General features: G+C 32.5%; 1 protein-coding gene across 1 annotated transcript; it reads right to left on the reverse strand.

Annotated features, from left to right (window-relative positions):
* Nucleotides 1–1,625: 1,625 nt before the first annotated feature.
* Nucleotides 1,626–19,729, reverse strand: LOC132722886 (cleavage and polyadenylation specificity factor subunit 1-like; the record flags this gene model as incomplete). The annotated part of the gene is given in 22 exon segments (XM_060707467.1): nucleotides 1,626–1,774; nucleotides 2,374–2,407; nucleotides 3,238–3,380; nucleotides 5,028–5,189; nucleotides 5,684–5,722; nucleotides 5,724–5,762; nucleotides 5,764–5,784; nucleotides 5,786–5,815; nucleotides 5,817–5,843; nucleotides 6,584–6,681; nucleotides 7,332–7,380; nucleotides 7,970–8,071; nucleotides 8,583–8,670; nucleotides 8,886–8,979; nucleotides 11,622–11,732; nucleotides 12,326–12,465; nucleotides 13,049–13,189; nucleotides 13,443–13,609; nucleotides 14,029–14,109; nucleotides 14,439–14,591; nucleotides 15,253–15,433; nucleotides 19,656–19,729. Coding segments are annotated over 21 exon segments (2,012 nt in total), but the record flags the coding sequence as incomplete, so codon positions are not given.

The raw sequence follows: 19,729 nt of genomic DNA on the forward strand, positions 1-19,729 counted from the left end.
GCATTATCCTTAGAAGATAGGCAGTCCCTTTTTATCTCCATATAAAGCTATATGAATACAAACGTATTATTCCAATTGCAATATCTGAATACCTCCTTTATTTAGAAGTAAAATTTTGTTCCAATTTATACAATTATGAAAGAATTCCACACCTATTATCAATCGAAGCCAGACTAATTGCCGCTGATCCACTTGCTGACTGTAAAAACTTGTTAAAATTTCTAACAACCATGCGTGCATTTAAACAATCTAAAAAATTATGCATACTTTTTAAATTTTCTTTAATTACTGAAAATTATGAAAATTACTTGCATGCAAGTAATTTCTCTTTCAATTATTGGACAGTTAAAAGTATTCAATTTAATAGTTTTAATGAAAGAATGAAAGTAAACAATCTAAATAAAGAAACAAATAAACAAGCAAACACTACCAAACACATGTATACAAGTATATGAATACTGAAAAAATTCTTTTTCTATTTCAAATCAGTGCATTTTAAGCACAAGATATACTAATAGTGAATACATGTCTATCTTATCTATGATTAAAATTCTGCACCGTGTCAGATGTTTTATAGTAATGCATGAAGATGACATGATAATTTTTCATGTATATTGAGGAACAAAATGCAAGTATTTATGTCTTCTTTACCAATAAAATTTAATTTTTTATGCATCTTATGTTGTTTATTTATTTTTTCTCGGACTGATTAATTGAAACAAAAGTGTGTTGTAAACTGTACTTTTGCTATGGTTTGGTGTTACAGTTGAACAGTTGTCGTCTACCACTATATTTGGATTTCGAATTATTCGAACCCATTGATTATTTGAAGTAAATTTTCAGTCCTCAGCATTCAAATTTTAAACATTTTTTTACTTCTCTATGACAAGATAGGACATTTTTATGATGGCTGCTTTGTGCCATTCCTGTTTTCACCTGCACCCCGCCATGTGCAAAAAGTAGAGAATTAACAAGTTAAATGGCGAGGCGCAGAGCGAAAAACAAGCTAATTAGTGGGGTGCGGGGCAAAGTAATAAATAAAACTTCGCCCTGCTGAGCGAGATTTAAGAAATAAAATGGTGGGCTAATTGACGTGTGTTCGCTCCGTGCCCATGCCATTTTAATTTGTTAATTCTCAACTTTTCGCTTGGCGGGCTTACAGGGCAAAATACACTAATTAGCAGGGACGCAGGGAGAAGTTTTATTTATTTAACTTTGCCCGCGCCCTGGCTTATAAGTCTGTTTTCTCTCCAAGTCCCTGCTGTTTTATTTATTTAGGGTGTCAACGTTTAGGAAAAAACACTAACCATTTAAATGGCGCTCTTAATAACCGTGTTAAAGGTTTAACAAACAGTACTAATAAAATCCTTAGATTTTCAACATTTCTTTGCTTCTTTAAGACAAGATATGACATTTTGTTTCTTATTTTGTGTACTCACTATGATGTTACAATACATATTCAAACACTGGAGTTAGTAACTATTTTCTGCTTGGGGTCGTACCGTACTTGATCAGATCCGGAAAAAATTACATTGAGTACAACTTATATACAAATTGTCATATATTGTTTATAAAAAAACTGAATTTCAACTGTCTACTGAAAAACATGTAATACATGTATTTACCTGTTTTCCATACTGAAGACTTTTTCTAGTGAAGTATTCATGTTTATTTTCTGTTCTGTTGTTATTGTTTCTTCTTCTACTTCAATAGCTGATGTAGTAAACATTCCACTCTCATCTTTATATGCACAGAGAGTAGTCACTCGAGGTTTCTGAAATAAGTACATATGTTTTATTGTAATGAATATTTCCTAGTAAAATTCTATTTGCATAGTTATTAGTAAACTTATTGAAACAAATGAAAAATGTGTTGGTGTGCTTTATTTATCTTTTTCTTCTTCAGCCATTTTTTTCTTGTTTTTGTTTGTTGTTTTATAGGTAACAGTGTTGACTGGTTGCAGTGAGTAAAGTAAAAAGGTCATTTGATTCCAAGGAACCATTTTTTTAAATGAAATAATAATATTTACTGAGAGCAATTATAATTATTAACTTGACCCAGAGTCAATGCTGACAACATACTAGTTTTCTCTACTCTTTTTAACAAATATGAGAAGTTGTATCATAACTCCATGAACAACTTAAGCAACAAAAAACAAAAACTACAATGTATACTCAAAAGGAGGCAAATACTAAGGTAGAATCTTTTATAGAAACAATATGGTACCTACATTAGAAATGAGAGGGCTTGGTAAGAACAAAAAGCCGGGCACCAGTCACTTCTTGTTTCAAATGTTAACATCATGATGGTTCCCTTCATCACTCATTATCAAAATATAGGGATTCAGCTACAGTACATTGTACTATAGGGTACCCATCTCAATTGGAATATGCTGCAGTTGTGTGTACTATAAAATTGTATAGAAGTGTTTTGTATAAACCAATTAAACCAATAATTTAATTATGTTATAACTTAGCAACACACTAAAACAGCTTATAAAAAATTTATTTTAGTTTGACTGTGCAGGAAGTTATAACCTAATATATACCGTTTAACACATTCGAATCTATACATGGAACCTATCAGATACTGAGCCATGAAGGTAAAGTTTCCTGATGGCTTGCCTCTGACAGGGGTTTTTAAAACCACACATCTTGTAATCCTTAGATTACTATTCTGACATATTAACCACACAGTCATGCCGCTACTTTACAATAATTATTCACCTATTGCATGAATGTATTTAAGCTTTTTTCAGCTGACAATTATTTTTTTTAATTTTGTTACCTTTCAAACTTCTTTTTTTTTGAACACTAATGATATAAATGTGTATATGCAAATTTTTAATTTTTTTAATTTTTCAAAGTTTTTTTTTGGCGTTTTGGTTGGGTTTATATTGGCACCAACAGTTTATGTCATATGGAGTCTTTTCCAGCTTTACTGGTGAATTAGGACCCAAGACCTTAGGTTCCCCTTTGTTCATTACTTCAGACTAACCATGCACCTGAGTAGAACTACCAAGTTCTTTTAGCTAGATTGATAACTTCCTAACATGAAAGAATTTGTAGATGCTGGCGCAGATGAGAGTTGAGGCAAGTGGTTTGAAGTCAACGATGTTCAAAACCACTAAGCCACAGACGCCCCAAAAAAATTATATTACCATGACCAATATAAGGGTAAGTTGGATAAACCCCATTATTTTTTTAACAATAAATTAAGCAAGAAACTTCTCCTTACCTCCATCCAGTAATTCTGATGCCACCTGAGGACACCTGTAGAATATATCTGCCCTCCCCAACATTACCAGCATATATAGTGGCAGTCTGGGTACTAAATCCACTGTGATCTAATTCTTGAATCTCCTGACCAGTCTGTAAAATCTGTAACATACATGTAACGAAAATATTGATTCTTTCTCTAATCAATTTCTATAGAGTTCATTTGAATAGGCATTATTAATTGCTTTACTATTACTAGGATTTTTTTATAAAATCTTACAAACTTTTTGATTTTGTAACAGAAAGATGCAACTGAAACTGAAAAATTCCCATCTGTTTGCTTTGAACTTGCCACAATACACCGATAAACACTTTCCGAACTAGCAGACAACAGGCTATTCTTATCAGTAGTTTTTTCGGGGAGAAAAGATAACCGGTTGCATATCCACTGTATTAAATTGTATGTTAAAATGGTCTGACATATGGTGGGTTTTAACAGTTAATTTAAAATATTTCAATGTCAAAAGATGTGTTGAAGAATATCTGTTGACGAAGCTAAGATCCTAGGCTTTCCATTGGTATAATAAATTTTTGAAATCGGACATTGAATTACAACAAACTAGCGGTTTAAAAACAGCTAAATTTGTATTGTTTTAGATTAAGAGATATCGAGTTTACTCGAAGATAGGGGAAACAACTTGTACTTTATCACTCAATTACCTTGGTTATTAACTAGTTCATATTGAAAGTGTTTATGGGTGTATTGGCTTATAAAATATATAACCACAACACAGCTAAATAAAACATGTCCAAAAGAAGGAAAAAAGAGCAGCCTATTATGATGAATAATTTTTCAGCTACAAACAAACACAAACAGGTCTTGATCATGGGTTCTGACCAAGTCAGGGGCAAGACATTTCCTAGAGCGCAAGAAACTTATTCATTGCATAGTACTGGTTGGTTCCAGAACAGATTCAAGAGTGTTTCAAGCTTCCAACACAAACTAAACACACAACTAAAATAAATTTGTATAAAACAAACACAACAATGTAGATCACCGAGCCTAAGAATCTATAATTATGTTGTATAGGCCTGATAAAGTTACTTTAAAAGGCCCTAAAACCAGTTATTATTATTAAAATACCATGCCAGAGTCCGGTTGACTTAGTATCAGGAACTTACCATACTAGAGTCCGATCGACTTAGTATCAGGATCTTGCTATACTAGAGTCTGGTCGACTTAGTATCAGGAACTTACCATACTAGAGTCCGGTTGACTTAGTATCAGGAACTTACCATACTAGAGTCCGGTCGACTTAGTATCAGGAACTTACCATACTAGAGTCCGGTCGACTTAGTATCAGGAACTCACAATGCCAGAGTCCGGTCGACTTAGTATCAGGAACTAACCATACTAGAGTCTGATCGACTTAGTATCAGGAACTTACCATACTAGAGTCCGGCCGACTTAGTATCAGGAACTTACCATACTAGAGTCTGGTCGACTTAGTATCAGGAACTTACCATACTAGAGTCCGGTTGACTTAGTATCAGGAACTAACCATACTAGAGTCCGATCGACTTTAGTACATGTATCAGGAACTTACCATACTAGAGTCCGGTCGACTTAGTATCAAGAACTTACCATACTAGAGTCTGGTCGACTTAGTATCAGGAACTAACCATACTAGAGTCCGATCGACTTAGTACATGTATCAGGAACTTACCATACTAGAGTCCGGTCGACTTAGTATCAGGAACTAACCATACTAGAGTCCGATCGACTTAGTACATGTATCAGGAACTTACCATACTAGAGTCCGGTCGACTAAGTATCAGGAAGGCATGACCATCCTGTATCTCTTTCTCATCATCGTCTTTGTCACCACTTGTTTTTGGTCCTGTCACTGTCCACATGTTCACACAGCTGGGTAACTCAAATGTTGTCACAACTTGTGGTCTAATACTTCTCTGAATGGGAAAACAAGGAACTTAGTTTGTGTTATCTTACTTAGACATCAACAAATTTAAAGTTCATTGAACTGCTTATCAGTTCACTGCTTAGAACAACTTAGTTTAAATATCACAGGATAAAACAATTATATACATGTGCGATAAGACTTGAATCATACTGGGCTAATTTGTGAAAATGACAACATAATATTGACTACTGTGTCAAAGTTTTGTTAGGTTTAATTAAGTCAGAACTACATTGTAAAGGACATATGGTGACTCTTTTTTTTTAGCTTTACTTGGTGGAGGAAAACCTCAAGTAACCATTAATGCATTACTTCAGGCAACTTGAGTAGAACAACCAACCTTCAGTTAGCTGGATTGATAGGTACCTCAAATTGAAAGCTAAAGTCCCTGAAATGATATAAACCAACAAGGGTGAGGGGCAAGTGATTTGAAGGCAGCAACATTAACCATTCTGCAAAATAAGCCATGTAATTAAAATTTTTTACCTGTAATACTGAGAGAGCTCCATTTTTACCATAACCGGAAGGTTGTGACCAGCTCTAGGTCAGGATCTACTGTATTACTTGAACTCCTCGGATAGGAATGCCTGGTTCCCCCATAACAATGTTACCACATGGTTGCTATATTCCATATATTGTCACAAACCTAGATCGATGGAATTTGTTGAAAAAATTATGTAGATGCAAACGTGTCAGTGAAAAAAATAAAGAATCTGGCTGATAATCAACTGGTGCTTTCATGCTTTTCTAGCATATGATAAAAATAACTTGGTACTATAAATCTATGGTACTATAAAATAAGCTTTATTTTTGAAAAGATGACATAAGTCAAGTTTCAGCTAAAGCTACATGCACTTCAACTGACAATCCGATTTTCATAGACAATTTGTGAAATGAGGTTTTGCAAGATAACCAGTGATTTAAAAATGTTAAAGTGTATAAAGCTATATATATGCTGAATGTAGTGAAAGAATATTTTGGTTTGAAAAAGAATAATACAAAATTACCGTATGAAAGAGATTCAGATATGTTTGTATATTCCATTTAGAGCAAATGGTGCATGCACTTAAACATTTCTGAACAGTTAAAATTCTAATTCTTTAAATAGCAGCACTGTATTTTGATCTGGAACATTTTGTTCTGTTTACGTATAATATTTCATTGTTATGAGTGATAAATAACACAGACATTTTATTTAAACAAGTATTTTTCTCTCTTTGCGAATCAACCATTAGATTATGGAAACAGCATAATTTTACCTTATATAAATTTCATTTGATATATATTTTTATACCATCTCAAGATAATCCTTTTCAACTTGTGGACATATGACTCATTAAACCTATATAAATTTTACAATTATTACAAATGTACAAAACTGCTTACCTCAAACACATAAGATGTAATAGTGGTACCAGATGGGTTCTCACTAGAACCATATACCTCTAACTCATCTAGATTCTCCACTAGAGACACATCAGATGCTGACAATACAAATGATATATTTAGTTTAATTGGTTTTGTTTCTGATTTTTAACAAAATAAAACCAGCATGCATAATTCCTTATAGGGAAAATATATGGACATAAAGCACAATTAGGACTAAACAGAACTTACTTATTCAGTAGAGTTACTAATCAGTTGATTTTTTTCTATATTTTACAGTCGAATGAAGGCTGTTTCCCCAGCGCAAAATAGGTATATTTTCTGCCCTAAAGTATGCTATATTTTCCTTTGAAATGCCCCTGTGCACATTCTTTACCAGAAACCTTGACTTAAAATCAGCTATCAGTTAGTTGGTAAATTTAATTTGACTTTGAAAGACAGAAAGCTGTCCCTATAGATAGCCTCTGCAATGTTCCATGCTTGTTCAATTGAATTGAAATTTTGAAAATTGTTATAAAATATGTTGGTAAATTTCTATTTTCAGGTTGTTGGAATTTGATTTCGGGTTTTCCCCTTTTCTGATTCATCATGCTAACATTTTACCCTTCAGAATGCCACAGGTTGTTTTGAAAATTGAAAAAAAAAATCACTGCTTATTATCTCAGCCAATACCAAATGTGAAAAAAAAAACCTTTTAAATAATACAATGATATACAAAGACATTTCAAATACATGTAAATAGTTATACCCATATCCGTGGGGCCATCAGTTTTCTTTTTCTTTGTAGGTGGCTCACTCTATAAGATAAACAAATTTAAATGAGAGGAATCTAGTTAAGGAAAAAACTAATCTCTAAATTTGTCAATGAAGCAAGATATCATCAGGTGGTATATAGCAAAGAATCAGATTTCAATAACAAAATATGATACAAATGATTATCTGATTTTGTTTGGAAATAAACAGAACAAAATAATCTAGAATAGTGTCCATAATAAACAGGTGTCCCCATATGCCAATGTTTTGTCAGCTTACGCTCAGACAGCAAGACAGCATGATAGACGATGCAGCAATACTCTTTTCCTTAACCTGCTTGATTTCTAAAACAAACTTGGTATAGCTTTTTTTTTTGATTTTGGATTTGGATATTTTTTATATCTAAATGAAAATAAATGTTAGTGAACCATCAGTATAGAGCCTGGTCAGACCTCAAGGATGTTCAGGATGGCCTGGCTCTGTACTGGTGACAATGACTATAAACACTATCAGTTCTAGCAGGTTACAAGAAATAACTGAATACATTATTTCTTAATGAATTTATAAATATCATCTGTTGTGCTTTTCAGCATAATAGAATGTAATGGGTTATTAAATTGTGAAGTAACTTACTGGTTTATCTGATGAAGATGATGCTTTCTCTGTGTATTTTAGAAGGAGAGAATTACCAAGTCTTGACCCAAGAAATAAGTAACCATCTTCACATAAACACATCTACACAATAAACAAACAACAAATATATCACACTATCTATTAATCAAAAACTCAAAAAGTTTTAAATTAACACTTTGCTTGAATTATTTTAAGAATTTCAAACAGTATGAAAAAGGATATTAACCTTTTCGCTGCCAGAGGATTATTGTTTTATTGATCACCTATTTGCCAGAGGGTTTTCTAAGAAATTACTATATTATATAATTAATTAATATAATTATTATTATTTGTTATAGTATTATAATAATTATATATGTTTCCAAATCTGTGAGTATAATAATAATTATTGTCGATGGTATAATTTTCTTTATATTTATTATTATTTTTATTATTATTATTATTAATTTATTATTATTACTATTACTATTATAGAAACGGCTAAAACCGTCCATATGGCAAATACTCCGAAAATAACAGGGAAGGCATAAGCCGTCCCTATGGCAGTGAAAGGGTTAAAGATACAGAAATATATATATATATTATTAAAAACTTATTTAAAGTTAAAACTTACACATGTAGTAAGAACACTGGCAGCTGATTTATCAAAGTTAAAACTCCTAACACTCCTCATGCCATCCACCATCAATGTTAGAACATACCTACAACAAAAAAATATAATTAAAATGGGCATTATCAGCACAACTTATCTCTCTTACATTTTACATGATAAAAACTATTTTGACTCTACATTTTTATTGTTTATTGTTTTCTTTCCGAAATATGAATATGATAGATGGTAAAATAAAGACCATCTGTTACTTGAGACTATCTTTAAAGTAAATCTATTTATAAACATTGTACTAGGAATACTTACAGTTCACCACCTTTCAAGGACAGCACTAGTTTATCATATGAGATGAAGGCTGCATTAGAACAATCTAAAGTTATCCGAACTCCTTCCTGTACCCCTGTACAAATATAAATATTATTATTTGGTATGTGAATAAATGCATAATACAGTTTTGCAGCGACTTGTAAATTTATGGTAACAACTTGTATCAATTAAGAAACAACACACAAAAACAACAAAATACATTTTATCTTACCAGCTTTACAGGTGGAGGAAGACCTCACTCAGGCACCCTACTGTGCATTATTTCAGACAAGAACAGAAATCTGAGTAGAACCACCAACATTCCATCAGCTAGCCGGATAGCTTCCTCACATGAAAGAATCCAAAGTCCCTTTCTGGATTCAAACCAACAACAATGAGCAGCTTGTGGTTTGAAGTCAACACCCTTACCCTGCAGTGTTTAATTTTCACACAGTTGTAAATGTGTACCGGTGAGGGCAGCATAACAAGAGGGCCTTGATGGCCCTGAGGTCGCTCACCTGTATATAGCCCCCCCACCGGGCCAATTTTTACCCAAGGGCTTTTATTTGAACAGACTTGGTAGACACCCATAAGAAGATGTTTCATGCTAAACATCTAAGTTCTAGCTCATTGGGTTTTTTAAAAGAAGATTTTTTAAGTTTTTACTATACACATATAGTTAAAAACAATGACACCCCTGGGGCAGGGCCAGTTTTGACCCCCGGGCTTTTATTTGAACAAACTTTGTAGATATTTACATAAAAATGTTTCATGTATAATATCTAAACTCAAGCTATTTGGGTTTTTTCAAAGAAGATTTCTAAGTTTTTGCTATACACATATAAGGAAAATCAATGACCCCCGGGGCGGGCCAGTTTTGACCCCAGGGCTTTTATTTGAACAAACTTGGTAGACACTCATTAGAAGATGTTTCATGCTAAATATCTTAGCTCTAGCTCTTTGGGTTCTTTAAAAGAAGATTTTTTAAGTTTTTACTATATGCATATAGGTAAAATCATTGACCCCCTGGGGCGGTGCCAATTTTGACCCCAGGGCTTTTATTTGAACAAACTTGGTAGACACTCATTAGAAGATGTTTCATGCTAAATATCTTAGCTCTAGCTCTTTGGGTTCTTTAAAAGAAGATTTTTTTAAGTTTTTACTATATGCATATAGGGAAAATCTATGACCCCCTGGAACGGGGCCAATTTTGACCCGAGGGCTTTTATTTGAACAAACTTGGTAGACATTCACTAGAAGATGTTTCATGTCAAATATCTAAGCTCTAGCTCTTACGGTTCTTTAAAAGAAGATTTTTTAAGTTTTTACTATATGCATATAGGGAAAATCAATGTCCCCCCGGGCGGGGCCAATTTTGACCCCAGGGCTTTTATTTGAACAAACTTGGTAGACACTCACTAGAAGATATTTCATGTCAAATATCTAGGCTCTAACTCTTTGGGTTCTTTAAAAGAAGATTTTTTAAGTTTTTACTATATGCATTTAGGGAAAATCTATGACCCCCTGGGGCAGGGCCAATTTTGACCTCAGGGCTTTTCTTGGTAGACACTCATTAGAAGATGTTTCATGCTAAATATCTTAGCTCTAGCTCTTTGGGTTCTTTAAAAGAAGATTTTTTAAGTTTTTACTATATGCATATAGGGAAAATCAATGACCCCCTGGGGCGGGGCCAATTTTGACCCGAGGGCTTTTATTTGAACAAACTTGGTAGACATTCACTAGAAGATGTTTCATGCCAAATATCTAAACTCTAGCTTTTACAGTTCTTTAAAAGAAGATTTTTTAAGTTTTTACTATATGCATATAGGGAAAATCAATGACCCCCCGGGGCGGGGCCAATTTTGACCCCAGGGCTTTTATTTGAACAAACTTGGTAGACACTCACTAGAAGATGTTTCATGCCAAATATCTTAGCTCTAGCTCTTTGGGTTCTTTAAAAGAAGATTTTTTAAGTTTTTACTATATGCATATAGGGAAAATAAATGACCCCCTGGGGCCGGGCCAATTTTGACCCTAGGGCTTTTATTTGAACAAACTTGGTAGACACTCATTAGAAGATGTTTCATGCCAAATATCTAAGCTCTAGCTCTTACGGTTCTTTAAAAGAAGATATTTAAAGATTTTTCTTTCCGTTGCCATGGCAACCAGAGTTCTGCATGAAATGGAATTCTTTGAACAATCTTGATAGAGCTTCATACAAAGAGTATTCCTGCCAAGTTTCATTAACATTGGCCTTGCGGTATCATAGAAGATGTCCTTAGAATATTTAAAATGTGGACGGAGGACAGACGACGGACGCCATTTGGTTGGCCATCCTAAAAGCTCACCTGCACTTTGTGCAAGGTGAGCTAAAAATAATTGTGATGGAATGATGTTAACAATACAGACTGTTAGCGATAACTATTCTTAACATTTGATAGGACTATGTATGAACTATGAATGATATTTAACTTTTAATAAATGTAAGTCATTATTTCAAGCATGGTAACACAAAGAAAGCCAACAAGTATTTCAAGATTTGAAGATGATTAAAACAAAAACTTTAAATAAATTCTACCTTTCATAAATCATCCATACTAAAATAAACATATCAAATAAATGTGTTTGTGAATATTCTCACACTTAAAGATTTACAAGATTAGAAAAAATATCAATCATTTATCACCATACACTACAATGAATCCATCATAATTATAAAAGTGATCAGTGACTTACTAAGAGGGAAGGCACTACACGTGGCAGCTATACTGTTCAAGGACACACCATATGGAGGAACACTCTGATTCAGGTATAACAGAGAATTCACAGCAAAAACAAGTACCCCACCTGTAATAAGTTATAAACAATTATATACTTCAAAATGTTTACAACCTGGTTGTCTTTTATACAATTTATAATCATAAACTTGGTGCTATCACTTACATCTCTCACACTATGCAGTGATTTTCCTACTTATATAACAGACTCAGACAAAGGCCTCTTCCCAATTGAAATTTTCTTTAAAATCATGCAGTTTTCCAAAAATCTTAACTTAAACCAGGTTTTTTACTTCCAAAATCAGCAATTTCAGCAATATTTTTTCCCAAAATCAAGAGGCTAAGGCCTCTTCCAAATTATGTGAGAAAAATCACTGCTATGAATGTAATTACAGCATCTGAATATAAATGAAATTTTATTCAGCATTATGACATTTTTTCTAATTGGTACATTATCTTTTTTAGGTGCTGAACACTCAAACAAAAATTTATGTTATTTTACACTTCAGTTTTTCCCTTTCTTATCATTTTTTTTAAAATTACATCTAATGCACTGAGCCTAACAATAAGTACACAATATCAATCTCCATCACACACAGCTTATGAATAATAAATCTTAAAATAATGATTTGACTGTATTAGATATAGTTTGTACTGATTTACCTATTGGTTTAGGAACAGGCATACACTGTAGACAGTCAAAAGGCAGACTTGACAGTGACCAGATGATAGGATGTACCTTCTCTGCTATATTTAATGATATAGCAACTATACTACATGTGTCTGACCGTACAGCCACTCTCCTGGAAATTATATAAAAAATACTGATCTGATGATGACTGAACATTGATGATATACACTGTACACTTATCATAATTAAAGATTAAAATATTTAGGGATATCTCAAAATGATTTGAACCCATTTGCACCATCTGTACATATAAAATGAAGTACATTGTATTTAAACAATAATGAAAATTCAACAAATTATGTTTAATACAATTATCACATAATTTAATTTAATTGCATTAATAACTTTTATAATTTAATTGCATTAACAGTCAATGGATTTAAGATTTTGATTTTACTAGCCCAAATTCAAATTTTGAATTTTATTTATGTTAATATATATTTAACAAAATTTTCTTAAAATTTTCACTGGCCCAAACTAATTTTGGGCTTAATTTGATGACTGCATTAATAACTGTGTTTTTTTTTCTATAAATTATACAGCGAAAACTGAAGGTATTATTCTTTATGTGTAGATTATGTTAAATCTGCAATTTTAAACTTTGGGGGCTATTTTATTATATATGCTACATTCAAAGGGAATATTGCACATGGACTTGTGGATAAACTTTTGAATTAAGAGTAAGAGTGACTTACCCTGCCCATGTAGGGTAAGGTTCATACAGTATAAACACAGTTGGTTCATAATAACCATGTAGAAACTGAAAGTCCAGAATGTTGATAATCTTCTCATCAAAACTTCTTAGGTCTATAATATACGAATTCTGTATTGGATATCTGGAAAGAAAATATGACATTATACTACACTAACTTATACTGATTTCAAATGAAAAGATGTCTGAATATTCATTGTAGATATTAAAACAACAACAAAAGTTTTCCAATAACATGACATGTTGTCAACAAAAGCTGGGGGGGGGTTATTTGGTTAGATTTTATGTCACTTAAAAACTGAATAGGTCATATTTCCAGCTTTACGGAGAGGAAGACAATTTTATTAACAAATATAACTCGATCATAACTGACACACCTAGCTTTAGCTGACTTTTCTCCTTCCATTATACTGTCAACATCTTCAGAATAAACATCTTTACGAAATGGTAGAACAACAAGTTTAGTTCCATAGATCAACATGGCTGCACATCTACCATCAGGGTCTATACGTATTGTAGGGATGGCACAGGGGTCACAAAAATCCTGTAACATAAAAACGGTTTTAAATCTAGAAATACGTAAATACCAAATAATAAAACAACATGAACTAGAATAAACATAGGCCATAGATGTTAAAATTGTTATTAGTTCAACTTTTTTAAACAGACTGTTTAAAGTTTATTTTTGAAGAAGTTTGCATATGATATTTCCTGTAAAACAAGTCAGTACATTTATAGTGATAGAATCCTACATAATCAAGAAAACCTGTAACTAAGGTAACTACCTGCCAGAAGCAGAATATGACTGATATACTGTTAAACTACTTGTAAAACTAATTTAATCTAATGAACCAAAATACAAGCAAATTATCATGAGGACAAACCCTTGTTATTACACTGGAATAGCAGGTTTCATACTGTTAGTCCCTCACCCAATATAACTAACAGTACTGCAGTATTTACCTTTAATTTCTGGTCTTCAAAATGATGAAGTGAAGTTGTTTGAAGGTCATTCATGCCCACATCATATTCAACAACTGATAGCTAAAGAAAAACATACAAGAAATGTATAGAATTTCTAAGAAATTACTAAAAAATATCAGTATGTAAAGAATAGTATATACTGACTCTTAAAAAGTAGTGGCATGGACAAGAGGTTGCAACTTGCAAACCTAGTACTCTAAAGATCCCTAGCGAAGTGGGTTCAAACCTCATCAGTGGCAAGCTAATGCTCCCTTGAGCAGGAAATTTATCACTTACTGGTCAGTACTGGTTGGTTCAAGAAACAGATTCAACATTGTGTTGATAAACTCAACCACAGTAAAATAAATTATATATAAACTCTGTAAAATAGAAAAAAATCTTTTACATACCTTTGCCTCAGAGAATCCCAGTAACAAGGCATCTCTCTGAGCACCAGGCAATCTTACTGCCTTCATGGACATTACATTTCCAAACAAAGGAAATGTTGCTAGACACTCAAGTTTTTGTTTTATATTCTCCTCCTTCCTTTCTTCATTATTCTCCTGTAAGATTAATACAAATGAGTCGCACCATGACAAAACCAACATAGTGCGTTTGCGACCAGCATGGATCCAGACCAGCCTGCGCATCTGCGAAGTTTAATCAGTCAAAATCAAATTTTGCCGGCCCTGACCGACAGTACAGTGTGATCAGGACATTGTTAAAGGCCAGCCTGGGTCTGTACTAAGTCTTATTGCATCTAATAGGCTTTTTTATTCCAGTTTTGTCTCTACAAGAAGATCCAAGATGCTATTCCAAAATTTATTTTCAGGCATCGGCTTACAGCTTTGAATAACCATACCACTTATATGCACAAAACTTGTCCCAAAACTTGAAAAGGATATACTAAACTTGATGTTACATGCTAATAAATGACCAAAAAAAATTGCAAGTATTCATTCATGTCTTCAAAAATGAAATTTATTATTTAACAACTAATGATCAATGAGACATCATAATACATTGAACACTTCAAAAAATATCTAGTACTTTAAGACATCAAATATTAACTGTGCTGACTAGCTTTTATACAATTTTACCTAATGTAATTACAAATGTACTTGCAATTATATCATGCTGTTTAAACAAAGTAATTGATACCTAAGTATGACTGATTATGACAAATTCAACAACCATTAATATAATAATTGCAAAGTTCCTCACCTCAAAGTCTGGATTCAGTCTATAGACATGTATTTGATTGACAGCTGCTATGACAAGGTTGAGTTCTGTTGTGCTGAGAAAGTTACAGTACACACAATGCTCCACCCCAGTAGGTGGGTGCATTTGTTTGTAGATTGCATACATACTGCTTGCTCCTTGACTTTACTTTTCTTTCAATTCACTGAATATCGAAAAATAATATATTATTATTAATTTTAAGCAGCAAGAAGTATCATAACTAACTGCATGTCTATCAATCATAATCAATGTAGTACACAAGTTTAAATACTAAGTATCAGTCTGCTCTCAGAACACTGAGAAAAGCTGTGAAATGATTCATCAAAGTTCGGATATATACAAAAACACTGCTTCAGATCAATTATCCAATTTGGATTTCAATTTTTCAGTTCAGTACGTCAAGGCATTGTGTCAAACGAAAGTGCCTGAAGTAATATTATCCAATCAGAGTATGCCAGGTCATTACAGAAACAAAAATGGACGTCAAGAAATGCTTGCTGTTGCAAAACCGGCATCAACAAAATCTAATGTACATTGTAGTATTATGTGTTCTATGAGAGAAATTTTTTATGAATTGTAAATTAAAAAGACGAGTTAAATTGTGTGATGTACAGTATGTTATTTCTATACCAATGAAGCTTATTATCTGACAATTTTCAAGCATTTTTATAAGCCATGTAATTACAATCATTTTTTATAACAGCAAAATAACTTAAAGGAATAGGAATGGATGGATTGATGTCTGTCTAATATAAATATTCATCATTAAAAAAGAGGAACCATGACAGTTTTCCTATTGACATCAACCCTATAAGAGAGAAATTCGTGTTTTAAGACACTATTTTTTACTTGAGAAATAAGTTCATGGGCGCCGCCATTTTGGCGTTCTGTCATTCTCGCGAGACAGACGAGACCGAGATTGTGACGTGCAATACCCACTTCCGGTATAGGTGTATATGCTGGTACAACTGAAATATATCTTGATGAAGAACTTATTAATTTTATTGCGTACATTATATATTATTTATGAAAACATCATATGGAACTGAATTGCTTTAATTAATTAATTGAAGACGCCGCGACATTAATTATTATTTCTCCGATATTCAAGCTTGCTGATGATCCCACCACATGATTTAAGCAATGACTGCTTAATTTTCAAAGATAAACCATAAATTTAATTTGGGTACTATGAGAAACTTCTTCAAATTGACGATATATCCTTTTATTTTGTACTTAATTTTCGCTAGACAAGCTGTCCAAATAGGGTACATCGTCGGTCGTGTATCTTTTTTTACCAACTAAATCCAATATATATCTACTTACCAAATTCCTCTCCCCGACAGATACGCATTTCTACTACCGTAAATTTAATCCAATAAAACAAAAAAAAAATCATAAATCTACTTAATATTTAAAATGATTATTGGTAACTGAAAAAAATGTGTTGCTATTTTATGACGTGCTGTAATTTACTACAGTATAATTTGACAGGTGTGGAACCTAATTCCCCCTAAGGTCATTCAGTCCACTGATGAAGCGTAAAAAATAGATGTCTATTTCGTCATTAGAATATTTAACAAGGGTGATTAACCAATCAGGGCAACATTGTGCATGATCAAAAGGTCTGTCGGCACAGAGGCATACAAGGAGCAATAAAAATCGTCAGTACACAGTGTGACAGGAGCATTTGGTGCAAATTAGGAACAATTAAAATGGACAATGCGCAGTTTTATACATAAGTAGTAAGAACCAGCAATTGTGTGAATAAATTATGCAAATAAGACTTTTGAGCAGCCAATAAAAATGATTTGCCTGCAGTTAATATTAGGCTTCGATAACGATGCGCAGCATCATACGTTGACAGACACGTGAATAATTTACATTTCAAAAGAGTTGCTTATATTTTTGAAATGTGTACATCAATTATAACATATGTTCACAACTTTGAATTTGAAAGTCAGAATCAAACTGCAAAAATTTTATTATAATTATGTACTATTAAGAACACGTTTTAGTAGGGTTTTTATAATGGAAGTGGCTAGCGTACGGGCCCGTACGGCTAGCCAAAAGTTTTAGCCGTACGTGAGTCACGTACGACTAGCAAGGACACGCTGTATTGGCTAGCCGCACGGCACTTTTCAAAATTTTATGGAAGTCGAAAATGCATATGTTATTTTATGAATTTAAGCGAGGATTTTAACCAAGAAACAGCATTAATTGTCTTTGGATGTTAACTTTTTAGAGATTAATCGCCTTGATCGCTATATATATATCGATCTTTGTCAACGCAAGATGTCGAGAAAAAAAATAGCCTTTGCTTGCATTTACACCAATTGAAATAGTTTACAAAATTGTGATAATAATCCTTTTTTGTTTCATTAAGTTTAATTTTCGACACCTTTTATATGAAAAAAAACAACAACAAACACTGAAAATGATTGTTGTTAGCCTCTTGATAATTGCGACAATTACCGACGGTACTGTATAGAAGTTTGTCCATCAAGGAAAGTTTGCATGTTCCGTGAAAGGCATTCTAAAATTCTATTGTCAGTCCCTGGATAGGTTTTAATTAAGGCTGATTAATTGATTGACTGTGCTTTTATGTTCGATATTTATCTACTGTTTTGAAAATTATATAATTATTTTTGCATTTCACCGTGTTTTTTTTTTTCATTAAATGTTCTTTTTATTTATTTATTCCACTCCGATCATTTTTTATTCGATCCATGTGCTTAAAATTAAAAAAATGATTTAATAATTCATACAAATAAAACAACAAATGATAAGCATGAAAATCAACAATTTTATAACGTTCGACTTCCATATAATTTTGAAAAGTGCCGTACGGCTAGACAAAACGTAGAGTGCGTCCTGGCTAGTCGTTCGTGACTCACGTACGGCTAGAACTTTTGGCTGGCCGTACGTTTCTTTATTTTTTATTTATTTATTATTTTTTGTTGTTGATATTATTACGTATTTTGAACCATAAAAAATCTCCTCTACACCTCCTGTGAAAATTAAATTGTCTGGTCATTAATATTTCCTTACGATTCAACTATATTTATCATGAATCTAAAGATGTGGGGAAATGACATCACGCGCACCTGTTTTTATACGGCCAATACACAAACATGGCCGCGCTTACTGATTTGTAGAAATCGGTGATTTAGCGATTTAAATTTTGTTATCATTCGTTTAATATTATTATTTGGCGGCAGAAAATTTGCAGACTTATTATTTATAGTATTCTTTTTCTGAAATCAAGTTTTTATTCTAACCTTGTCTTTCCCTTTAAATTAAGAGGGGAAAAAAAAGAAATACAACATGCATGTCAACACCAGTATTGGTTGTGGTTATTTACTCTCTACCTGTTTTAGTTCTATCAAACCTTCATAAGGATAAAAAATAACTTTTATGAATAATTCATCAAAATCAGGTCTGTTTAATTGTATATTTTTAAAGTGAATGACTTAAATGTTTTATCCATGTATATGCTAGGTCATATAATCTGTATCCTTTTATTATTGTTAAGAAACAATCAAAACAGTTCAAATTTCCTCAGAAGTTGAAACAGTTTAATTTTTACGAAAATATGTGACAAATGAAGTTTTATACAGAAACACTCAGAATTCTAGTTGTTGTCTATTTTAATTACATTAAATCAAATATTTCTTACATATTTTTTTAAAATATCTTATTATTGATTTTTATCTGCTATTTCAACAGGCAACATAAAAAAATGTTAAATTTATAACTTAGTTATTTACAGCAAAATTTACCTTGGTTGATTGAACTTTTTGAAGACAAAGTTTACTGAACATTACTTGACATGTCCATAATAATGCTGGTCATACAAATATACCTTTTAAGTTCTTTAACATTAAATTGCTAAACTAGTTTGTTGACAATGATTTTCCACGTGTGTAATTAGATAAAATGTGTATCGAGTGTGCAAAAGGCGTTGCATTCCTTGTGTTTATTTATAGTATAGAGGGGTATATTTGCCGTTATTTTTTAATTACTTGCTTATAGAATGTCAATTTCCTGTGGTTAGATCAATCTTAGTAAAGTGTATAATGTATTTCATAATTAAAACAGAGTTTTTAGTATTAAACATTTATTTTTAGTATATTTGAGCACTATTTGGGTATAAATGGGCAATATTTGGGTGTATTTGGGTATTTCGTGCTGCCCGGAGCGAGTCGACTTGGAGCGAATAGAAACAAAATCAATTGAAATTTTAACAAATTTAATCAAACAAAGTACATGACACATCAACTAATTATCTGCTTACGTCAAACCAAGTATATTTAGAAATATTAATCAAGGGCTGTTTTAAATATATGCTCTTTGCATTTGAAATAAATAACTAGAAATCATACTTTACAGTGCGGGACAATGGACGTCGCCATTTGTAACCGATGCTTGGATAATTTCCGTTCTGGAAAAAAGAACC

This window comes from Ruditapes philippinarum, unplaced genomic scaffold, assembly GCF_026571515.1.
Source record: "Ruditapes philippinarum isolate M1 unplaced genomic scaffold, ASM2657151v2 ctg2366_1_1_1_1, whole genome shotgun sequence".
NCBI classification, from domain to species: Eukaryota; Metazoa; Mollusca; class Bivalvia; order Venerida; family Veneridae; genus Ruditapes; species Ruditapes philippinarum.